The sequence below is a fragment of the Oncorhynchus mykiss genome, chromosome 1 (genome assembly GCF_013265735.2).
Source record: "Oncorhynchus mykiss isolate Arlee chromosome 1, USDA_OmykA_1.1, whole genome shotgun sequence".
Lineage (NCBI taxonomy): Eukaryota > Metazoa > Chordata > Actinopteri > Salmoniformes > Salmonidae > Oncorhynchus > Oncorhynchus mykiss.
In genome coordinates this window covers 67,131,917-67,143,451 of record NC_048565.1, presented here as the reverse complement: position 1 = coordinate 67,143,451, position 11,535 = coordinate 67,131,917, and the positions used below count along the sequence as shown (strand labels likewise).

The window sequence follows — 11,535 nt, the reverse complement described above, 5'->3', positions numbered from 1 at the left end:
CCAAGATGGCGGACCATTGTTTTCAATTGAATCTACTCATGGTTGCATACACCAATTTGTGGGGGCTGACATCTTGCTATTTCCGGTTTCAGGAGCCCATTAATACATGTGCACTAGCACTGGAGCACAGCCTGGAGCCCAGTGTGTGCAGCAGCATAGTGAGGGAGAAGAAGTCTGTAGGCACGAAGTACCACCACATAACCACTGAAAACATGAAGAACATTTTGTGTATGAGGACAGTGCTTTCGCTTGCTCTATTTGTGCACATCAAATCAAATTTTATTGGTCACATACACATATTTAGCCGATGTTATTACGGGTGTAGCGAAATGCTTGATTTCCTTGCTCCAACAATGCAGTAGTATCTAACAATTCACAACAATACACACAAATCTAAAAATAAAAGAATGGGAGACAGTTGTATTATATTTTCTGTTTAAAGGGACACTTTGGGATTTTGGTAATGAGGCCTTTATCTAGTTCCCCAGAGTCAGATGAAATCGTGGATACCATTTGTATGTCAATTCAATTCAAGTGGCTTTATTGGCATGGGGAACATACAGTGGGGCAAAACAGTATTTAGTCAGCCACCAATTGTGCAAGTTCTCCCACTTAAAAAGATGAGAGAGGCCTGTAATTTTCATCATAGGTACACTTCAACTATGACAGACAAAATTAGAATAAAAATCCAGAAAATCACATTGTAGGATTTTTAATGAATGCATTTGCAAATTATGGTGGAAAATAAGTATTTGTGTGTGTTGAAGAAGGCTTGTCACCTAAAACCCTCACATATTTGTACAGATGCACAATTGAGAGCATCCTGTCCGACTATATCACCGCGTGGTACGGCGACTGCCCCCCCCCCACATTCACAGGGCTCTCCAGAGGGTGGTGCGGTCTGCACAACGCATCACCGGGGGTAAACTACCTGCCCTCCAGGACACCTACAGCATCCAATGTCACAGGAAGGCCGAAAAATCAAGGACAACAACCACCCGAGCCACTGCCTGTTCACCCCGCTACCATCCAGAAGGAGAGGTCAGTACAGGTGCAGCTGGGACCGAGAGACTGAAAAACAGCTTCTATCTCAAGGCCATCAGACTGTTAAACAACCATCACTAGCACAGAGTGGCTGCAGCCTACATACAGACTTGAAATAAATGTAACGCTAGTTACTTTAATAATTCCACTTCAATAATGTTTACATATCTTGCATTACTCATCTCATATGTATATGCTGTCTTCTATACTATCTATTGCATCTTAGCCTATGCCGCTCTGACATTGCTCATCCATATATTTATATTTATATATTCTTATTTCATTACTTTACTTAGATTTGTGTATATGATGTACTTGTTGTGGAATTGTTAGACATTGCTTGTTAGATATTGATGCACTTTCGGAACTAGAAGCACAATCATTTCGCTAAACTTGCAATAACATCTGCTAACCATGTGTAGGTGACCAATAATTAATAAGGGATCATAGCGTTCACCTGGATTCACCTGGTCAGTCTGTCATGGAAAGAGCAGTTGTTCTTAATGTTTTGTATATTCTGTGTATAGCCCTGGTCTATGATGTGCTTCTCTATATATATTAACTTGAAGGTTATGGAGGATGACATCTAAAAAATATATAATTGCCCAAAGGGGTGAAATAAACAATGCCACGCAGAATTAGGCCATGGCTATTATGTTTTATGTGAGGTTGGCTTACCCAGTACCTTCACCAACCCTGAACAAAATGTTCTTAGCACATTGTTTAGAAATGTCCTTGCTTTGTCTATTTTGGTTGGCCTTCCAGCCCTCCACTGGCACCCTGGGGTGATGCAGGAGAAGACAAGGGAGCTTTAGGGGGCCCTACTGATGGGCGACTTCTCATACAGGAGGAGGAGTGATATGGGGATGAGGGAGTTCTGGGGTACATGGACATCGGCGTTGGGATGTAGCTGTCTGACCTACTGCAGTTGGCTGGGGATATGGTCATGTTCATGTTGCTGTTAACTATAGGCTGATCTGCTTCTACTTATACTGTATGTATTTTTTTATATATGAAATCTGTAAATTGTTCCCAGAGTTACCAGCCTTAATGCTTACTTACAAGCCCTTAACCAACAAAGCAGTTTTAAGAAAAATACAAAAAAAGTAACAAATAAAAGTAACAAACTATGAAGGAGCAGCAGTAAAATAACAATAGCGAGGTTATATACAGGGGGTACCGGTACAGAGTCAATGTGCGGGGGCACCGGTTAGTCAAGGTAATTGAGGTAATATGTACATGTGGATAGAGTTATTAAAGTGACTATGCATAGATAACAGAGTAGCAGCAGCGTAAAAGGGGGGGGGGGGGGGGGGCAATGCAAATAGTCTGGGTAGCCATTTGATTAGGTGTTCAGGAGTCTTATGGCTTGGGGGTAGAAGCTGTTTAGAAGCCTCTTGGACCTAGACTTGGCACTCCGGTACTGTTTGCTGTGCGGCAGCAGAGAGAACAGTCTATGACTAGGGTGGCTGTAGTATTTGACAATTTTTGGGGCCTCCCTCTGACACTGCCTGGTATAGAGGTCCTGGATGGCAGGAAGCTTGACCCCATTGATGTACTGGGCCGTACGCACTACCCTCTGTAGTGCCTTGCGGTCAGAGGCCGAGCAGTTGCTATACCAGGCAGTGATGCAACCCATCAGGATGCTCTCGATTGTGCAGCTGTAGACCCTTTAGAGGATCTGAGGACCCATGCCAAATCTTTTCAGTCTCCTGAGGGGGAATAGGTTTTGTCATGCCCTCTTCACTACTGTCTTGTTGTGCTTGGACCATGTTAGTTTGTTGGTAATGTGGACGCCAAGGAACTTGAAGCGCTCAACCTGCTCCACTACAGCCTCGTCGATAAGAGTACAGGAGGGGACTGAGCACCCACCCCTGAGGGTCCCCCGTGTACCACCTGGGGCGGCCCGTCAGGAAGTCCAGGATCCAGTTGCAGAGGGAGGTGTTTAGTCCCAGGGTCCATAGCTTAGTGATGAGCTTTGAGGACACTATGGTGTTGAACGCTGAGCTGTAGTCAATGAATAGCACTCTCACATAGGTTTTCCTTTTGTCCATGTGTGAAAGGCCAGTGTGGAGTGCAATAGAGATTGCATCATCTGTGGATCTGTTGAGGCGGTATGCAAATTGGAGTGTGTATAGGGTTTCTGGGATAATGGTGTTGATGTGAGCCATGACCAGCCTTTCAAACACTTCATGGCTACAGACGTAAGTGCTACGGGTCGATAGTCATTTAGGCAGGTTACCTTAGTGTTCTTGGGCACAGGGACTATGGTGGTATGCTTGAAACATGATGGTATTCCAAACTCAGACAGGGAGAGGTTGAAAATGTCAGTGAAGACACTTGCCAGTTGGTCAGCGCATGCTCGGTCGGAGTACACGTCCTGGTAATCCGTCTGGCCCTGCAGCCTTGTGACTGTTGACCTGTTTAAAGGACTTACTCACATCGGCTGTGGAAAGCGTGATCACACAGTTGTCCGGAACAGCTGATGCTCTCATGCATGTTTCAGTGTTACTTGCCTCGAAGCCACCATATAAGTAATTTAGCTTGTCTGGTAGGCTTGTGTCACTGGGAAGCTCTCGGCTGTGCCTCCCTTTGTAGTCTGTAATAGTTTGAAAACCCTGCGACATCCGACGAGCGTCGGAGCCGGTGTAATACGATTTGATCTTAGTATGATATTGACGCTTTGCCTGTTTGATGGTTCGTTGGAGGGCATAGCGGGATTTCTTATAAGATTCCGGGTTAGCGTCCCGCTCCTTGAAAGTGGCAGCTCTACCCTTTAGCCCAGTCCCTCTCCCTTCTGCAGGACTGCTTACTGTATGGATCCTGGTGTGACTGTCACAGCTGCAACATAACATTTCAACATGACATAGTGAGTAGTTATTGGACATTAAGTGCAAATTGAACTATGAACTATGAGTACTGCTCCAGGGTTAATGTTATTGTGTGGCAATGGGTGTGCTGTGTTTTGGTAGTTTTCGTTATATTCAGGTGACCTGATTCGGACGCAGTGTGGCAGCCCTACCCACCTGGTGGCATGTAATAACACAAAATAAACAGTCAGGCGTAAATTGTGCCCCCCCCTTTCATGGGAGAAATTACATGGAATTGTTCACTATGGTGATAGCCCCCGGAATTAAACTCCTCCTGAAATGTTCAGTGCACCACAGAATCAACCGGTTTCTTTGACCTAATGGGAAGAGATCAAAGCAAAGGTGATGATCAAAGCAAAGGTGATGTGGGTGGTCCGGGCTGGAGATTATGTGGCGGGCTTTTGCGATGGAAAGGGCGATTATTCAGAAGGGAGAGTTGAGGACTTGGGGAGGCCAATCAGTTTAAATTCTTCAGTTTGTTGGGTTGTAAGACTATGAGCGTATTGTGATAACAGATGCTGCCGTAGTTGAGTAGTGGTTCAATTATGCTCCGGTATTAGTAGCAGAAGGAGTTTGAGTTTGACGGACAGGTTGCACATACGTCTGATGACAGACAGACATTGCTGTGATTTCTTAGTTATTTCAGTGGTGTGTTATTCAAAGGTGAGTTTGTGGTCTATTGTTATTCTGAGATATTTGAATGAAGGATCCATTTCAATGGCCTCTCAGGTGATGAGGAAAGGGCTGTCATGTTTTTTTTGCGGAAGTTGGTTGGTATTTATTTTTTGTTTTGGAGATGTTGAGATCCAGGTAGTTATTGCATCACCATTCACTGAATTGGGTAACGGATGATTGATATTGCTGGAAGGAGAGGGGGTGACGTTCAGGAGGGACAGGATGTCTGTGTCATCAGGGTACTTGAAAAGGAGTGTATTGTGGCCCGTGCTTTGGCAGTCATTGGTATTCAGGGTGTAGATTAACGGACTAAGAACCCAACCCTGTGGCTCGCCGGTGTTGGTGATGCGCACAGAGGACAGGGTGTCATCTATCCTCACGGCCTGAGGTCGATGGTGGGAGATATGTCCAGGTTATTGAGCTTCTGGATTATAGTGTGGCGTTGGATGGTGATGAAGACAGAGCTGAAATCCACTAACAAGATGTGTGCGCAATTCCCTGTTCCCTCCAAGTGTTCCAGGAGCCTGTGCAGCATGCAGACCACCACGTCATCTGTTTCTCCCCCCGCTTTGTAAGCAAACTGGTAGGGATCAAGGGAGGAGTGAATGGTGGGCAGTAGGATGTTAAGAACCAGTCTTTCCAAGCATTTCATGATCAGTGAAGCGAGGACAACAGGTCGGTAATGATTGAACTCAGTCTGAGGAGACTTTTTGGGAATGGGGACAATGGTAGATGTTTTTGTGCTAATGGATAGTGATAGGTCAAACAGTCTGTGTAGGATGGGGCTGAGCTCAGCAGTGCAGGCTTTTAGGACTCGACCCGGTGTCCCGTGTGGCCCCGCTGCCTTGCACTTAGCTTTGTGTCATCATGAGCCTGTGGAGATGGTTTATCGGAGTAGCCTGCACACTTCCTGACTTTTTGGGGATCACACAGTGTATACAGAACTTGATATAGTCCGTTATTGTGGTAACCATTTGATCAATATTGTTGTTGGAACCAGACACGAGTGCATCCCAGTTCATAGAGGTGAGGGACCCCTGGAGCTGGGCAGTGGTGTCATGGTTAACACATATAGATTCAATGGTTGTAAAGATGGGGAGAGGTCTGTCTGATATAAAGAGATGGTCTGCTTTTTAGACACCACACTCCAAAAAGCAAGTTCTGCAGGCTCTAGTTTGGTCTAATCTTGATTATTGTCCAATCGTGTGGTCGAGTGCTGCAAGGAAAGACCTAGTTAAGCTGCAGCTGGCCCAGAACAGAGCGGCACATCTTGCTGTTCATTGTAATCAGAGGGATGATATAAATACTATGCATGCCAGTCTCTCTCTTGGCTAAGAGTTGAGGAAAGACTGACTGCATCACTTATTTTTTATAAGAACACCCAGCTCTGACACACACACTTACCCCACCAGACATGCCACTAGGGGTCTTTTCACAGTCCCCAAATTCAAGAAAGCGTACAGTTTCATATAGAGCCATTATTACATGGAACGCCGTTCCATCTCATATTGCTCAAATAAACAGTAAACCTGGTTTAAAAAAAACAGATAAAGCAACACCTCACGGCACAACGCCTCTCCCCTATTTGACCTAGAAAGTTTGTGTGTATCTATTGATATATATGCTACGTGTGCCTTTGCAACAGCTAATGGGGATCCTAATAAAATACCAAACTGACAGTGCTCTGATTGTAAACCCCCTTTTTCCTCCCCAATTTTGATCTCATCTCATCGCTGCAACTCCCCAACCGGCTCCCCAACCGGTCGAGTCATGCATCCTCCAAAACATGACCCGCCAAACCGTGCTTTTTAACACCTGTCCGCTTAACCTGGAAGCCAGCCGGCACCAATGTGTCAGAGGAAACACCCCTCACCTGACTGCCGAGGTCAGCCTCCAGGCACTCGACCCGCCACAAGGAGTCACTAGAGCGCGATGAGCCAAGTAAACCCCCCCCACCAAACCCTCCCCTAACCCGGACGACACTGGACCAATTGTGCGCCACCTTATGGGAGTCCCGATCACGGCCGGTTGTGATACAGCCTGGGATCGAGCCCGGGTCTGTAGTGACGCCTCTAGCACTGCAATGTAGTACCTTAGTCCGCAGCGCCACTCGGGAGGCCCAACAACACAGTTTCTTAAAACTTTGGCAAAGGGTCAAGTCTACGAAACTTAGTTCACTCTGTTTGGAACAGAACTGTATTGAGATCAAATGTCTCATTGATGAGTAAATTAACAGAATGTTGGCCAAAATCCATCTTGTTTCATCTTCTCCCACTGCCGGCCACTGGGGTTCCTCTCACTATGATATTTAGGAGTGAGTGGGAATGCCAACCGGATACTTCACATTTATACATCCGGTGAAATATCTGTCTCATTGTTCTATCTGTGAATCTAGCCAATGAGAGGGCACATACACGTTTGAACAATAGTCCATAGAGATGGATAGAGGGCTCATCTTTGTATCTGTGCCACTATAGCGTCTGTAACCGCATGGACAACATCATTGAGGCTATCTCAATTCTAAACTAGTAAATTATCTTCTTATTCATTTGCTGATTGCTCCCAACTCATAGGAATCCCCACCCAGTTGCCTACTTAAAAATGGTGGAAGCCCTCACTGGCAATGGGCATGCTAAAACGGGTCATATCCATGATGAATCCTCTATGTTTATGAAAAGAGTCAAAACTCTGATATAAAGTCGTTTTTTTTTCAATGTTACCAAAATGACACGAGAGGCCACTATATCAGTGTATTGGTAACAACCTAGCCATTACGACATTTCTATTCAATGAAATAATAGAAAATTACCAACTACATTTTTGTTGACCAAATTCGACACTCTCTCATTGGCCTCCATACAAAAATGACTCACTTCGTGGGCTTATTTTGGTGGACATATTTTGGTTGGAGTAAAACCTCTCGCTTCTCCGCTTCCTCTTTGACATTAGGGGACATGATATGAAAGTTAAGCGGAAGTGAAGCGGTTTCATTCGGTCGTCACTAGTTATTACAGCCACAAAGTTATAAACCCCGCCCATTTCTAAAATGTGGTCTAAAATGTGATCTGGTTTTAAACCTAACCACACTACTAACCTTATGCCTAACCATAACCTTAAATTAAGACCAAAAGGCTATTTTTTGTTTTTTTTTTCTTTCACGATATAGCCACGATATGACTTTGTGGCTGTGGTAACTAGTAACAACCGTTCGTTTCACAGGGAAATTCCTACCCGTCACCTCAGTTTCTAAACCATACGTTGCTGTCACCGTGCGGTGTGCCCCGTAGTATCAAACGCTGCCTACCAACTTTTTCCAGGCTGGGAAACGATACATTAAAACGGAGAAGAAAGCTCCATCGACAGAAGAACGGGGAAGAAGTGAAGGGGAAACCCTGTAACACTGGAGGTAAACGAGTTATCGATCCCCTGCTATGTTGGTGTTATTAGGCCGCTCTAGTTCAGTTATTACCCGCAAATTACATATACAAAAAAGTGTAGCTAATGTTAGTTACTGGTAGCTAGTAAAATCTTCTTGCTAACGTTAGAAACAGAGTCAGGCGTTAGCAAGCTAGCTAGGTAATGTAGCTTTAATAATTTGAGGCAGTGTTGCCTTGTCAAAAAGGGCCCCTGCTGATGAGGCAGTCTGTAGTGTAAACTTGTTGGAGTTATTCAGCGACATTGGCAGCCACACCTTTTTCATAGTAAATAGGACGATAACGTTCGCTAGTGTTAAAAAGTGGAGCTGACTAACGTTAACGTCCCAGCTGATACAATCAGATGTTTGAAGAGGGCTTTGATAGTCAAAATGGATAAAATGTAATTAAGTTAACGTTACTAGCTAACAAACGCTATAGCAGCAGCCAGCGTTTACCGACCGTCGTTAGAATTTGCAACTGCTGTATAATAGCTTAGCTAACTGCTACTCAATCTCTTATGCAAATTACTGCCGTTATTTAGTTAACTATAGTAGCTAGCTACATATGTGTTGATAAGGTACCTTTTTTTCTCGAAAAATGTATATTCAAATCGGTCATAATGAAAAGGAAACTAAAGTTTCTGGATATGTATTGCAAACTAGCGAACGTTAGCTATATTTGCCATTCACCAATAGCTTTATTATATGTCAACAGCCAAGCCAAGTCTTCATTCATTGGCTGATTTGCCCATCCAGTAGTTTTTGTTATACCTCACTGATCCAGTATCTCGCTTTAATTTCCATAGAGGTGCACAGCTAACAAGATACAGCCTGGCTACAAGTTGTCCAACAGTGTTATTTTAATTTGATCTTATATGGTCAAAGTATCACCACAAGTATTGATATTAGTCATTCATTCTTAATTTTTTTCCTTACAGCGATCATGTTAGGCGAACGCCGCAATGGAAACCTGCTTGTCCAGCTGGGCCCGAAGCTACAGGCCTACCCAGAGGAGTTGATCCGGCAGCGGCGGACTCATGATGGCCAGACAGAGTACCTGATCCGCTGGTGCCTGCTGGCCATAGATGACGGTAGTGGCTCAGGTGGAGGGAGCAATGAGACAGGAGGAGAAGTGGGAAGCAGTTCAGGGGTGGGCGGTTCAAACTCAGGCGAGAGCAAAACGGAGAACATCCTGATGTGGATGTCAATGGAGGACGTCTACGCCAACTGCCCCACGCTGCTGGGCAAGCGCAAGGCAGATGCCCAGCGGCCCCTCCAGGAGGCAGAGGAGAGGCCCGGTGGAGATTTCCCTAATGATGTCACCTTTGATGAGGTGGAGCTCTCTGACATGAAGGACGATGTCAAGAACTTGGTCAGGAGGGCCCGCAAGCAGATGACCAAGAAGAGCGACTTTGCCATCAGCATCACACACACCATCCATGTGCTGAGTGCCTACGCCAGCATCGGCTCACTGGTGGGTGTCTTCAAGGAGACGGGTGCCCTGGACCTGCTCATGGAGCTGCTCTGCAACAAGGAGCAACAAACCCGCAGAAGTGCTGGGAAGATGCTCCGGGCTCTGGCCTCTCATGACGCAGGTATGGTGGGGCTTTGATAATTTCATTCTTACACTGTCCCAGTGTCAGCCATATTGGAAATGAGTAGAGAGACTGAGGCATGGTGGTAATACATTCTATACTTATCACCTTCCTTTCTATATAGACCACTGATCTTAACTGACAAGACAGAAAAAGCAGGCTTACTAGTAGGCTAGGCAGTGTTTCTGCCCTTTTGCTTTCACTTAGACTGTCCTTTACCACTATTAATATTTCTTTATTGTGAAAAGTAAGGGGAAATGTTTTGTGTAGTCTACTTAAAATGTGAGGACTTGGCCCCTGTCTGTTTTACATCTGCACACTGGTCCTGTAGTCTGTTTATGAGTTAGGCTATGATACCTGATGTTTTTGGTGTGTTGGTGTGAAACATGACCCATCTGCCTGGAGTTCCACTCCCCTTACTATACAAAACACGTTTATAGTGCAGGACACAGTTTGTTTTCGGTTACACAGTTTGTTGAGTGTGGTTGTTTATTGGATGACTGAGCATGTGCTGCAATGTAAAACACAGACCCCTATTAGGTAAATCAGTCACTACGTATGTGTAATATTCGTCTGTAAGCATCATTGACCTGAATAATGGTATTTCTGCATGACTCGTAGCTTTATTTGCCCAAAAAAGGCTTAAATTCTTGATTTAGCCACTGATTAATCTCTCCTTTAGTTTTAGTTTCCCTAGCATTTTTTCTATTGTCATTGACTGACAATACTTCCCATTTTAATTTTGAAATTGAGAGTCTGTGGGCAATGGTAAGCCTAATTAGCAGGTTGGCATTTATTGTCATGAATCTTGCCCTGGATGCAGCTCTGCAGGATAGTCACTAGCTGGCACAGCCACTATGTCATAAAATCTTATTTTAAAGCTAAACTTAACCCTAACCACACTGCTAACCCTAATGCCTAACCTTAAATTCAGACCAAAAAGCTTGTTTTGGTTTTCCTGAATTTTTACAATATAGCCAAATTTGACTCTGCAGCTTGCCCATCTAGCGGAAATTGCTCAGTTCTGCCTCCAAGGGCAAGATTTATGACAACGCACATCATCCTCCACCTAACTATGGGAACCTGTGTAGTGAGTAGCAGTTAACTGATTAATCGGAATGACCGATTTAATTAGGGCCAATTTCATAACAATCGGAAATCTGTATTTTTGGATACCGATTTGGCCGATTAAAAAAAAATAATAATAATAATAATAATTTAAAAAAGCCATGTATATATATTCTTTTACACTTTTATTTAACTAGGCAAGTCAGTTAAGAACACATTCTTATTGTCAATGACGGCCTAGGAACAGTGGGTTAACTGCCTTGTTCAGGGGCAGAATGACAGATTTGTACCATGTCAGCTCGGGGATTCAATCTTGCAACCTTACAGTTAACTTGTCCAACGCTCGAACCACCTGCCTCTCATTGCACTCCACGAGGAGCCTGCCTGTTACGCGAATGCAGTAAGAAGCCAAGGTAAGTTATAAAAAAAACAATCAATCATGATCACTAGTTAACTACACATGGCTGATGATATTACTAGTTTATCTAGCGTGTCCTGCTTTGCATATAATCGATACGGTGCGCATTCGTGAGAATTTGACTTAATTATGACATAACATTGAAGGCTGTACAATGTAACAGCAATATTTAGACTTAGGGATGCCACCCGTTAGATAAAATACGGAAAGGTTCCGTATTTTACTGGAAGAATAAACGTTTTGTTTTCGAAATGATAGTTTCCGCATTCGACCATATTAATGACCTAAGTCTCGTATTTCTGTGTTATTATGTTATAATTAAGTCTATGATTTGAAATTTGATCGAGCAGTCTGACTGAGCGGTGGTATGCAGCAGCAGGCTCGTACGTATTCATTCAAACAGCACTTTTGTGCGTTTTGCCAGCAGCTATTCACTGTGCTTCAAGCATT

The 11,535-nt window shown here is 44.2% G+C and overlaps 1 protein-coding gene across 5 annotated transcripts in view; it reads left to right on the top strand.

Moving 5' to 3' along the window:
- The first annotated feature begins 7,662 nt into the window (after nt 1–7,662).
- LOC110527477 (cullin-9) overlaps nt 7,663–11,535 on the top strand; it is a 67,094-nt gene continuing 63,221 nt past the window's right edge. For 2 of the 5 annotated variants that reach the window (XM_021608776.2, XM_021608765.2), the window contains exons 1-2: nt 7,664–7,995; nt 8,943–9,599. In XM_021608776.2, the coding sequence (XP_021464451.2) occupies nt 8,948–9,599 (652 nt within the window). In that variant the 5' untranslated portion in view covers nt 7,664–7,995; nt 8,943–8,947. Of the gene's footprint in view, nt 7,996–8,942; nt 9,600–11,535 lie in introns of all 5 variants that reach the window. The other 3 variants (XM_021608792.2, XM_021608783.2, XM_021608803.2) reach the window with 2 other exon arrangements.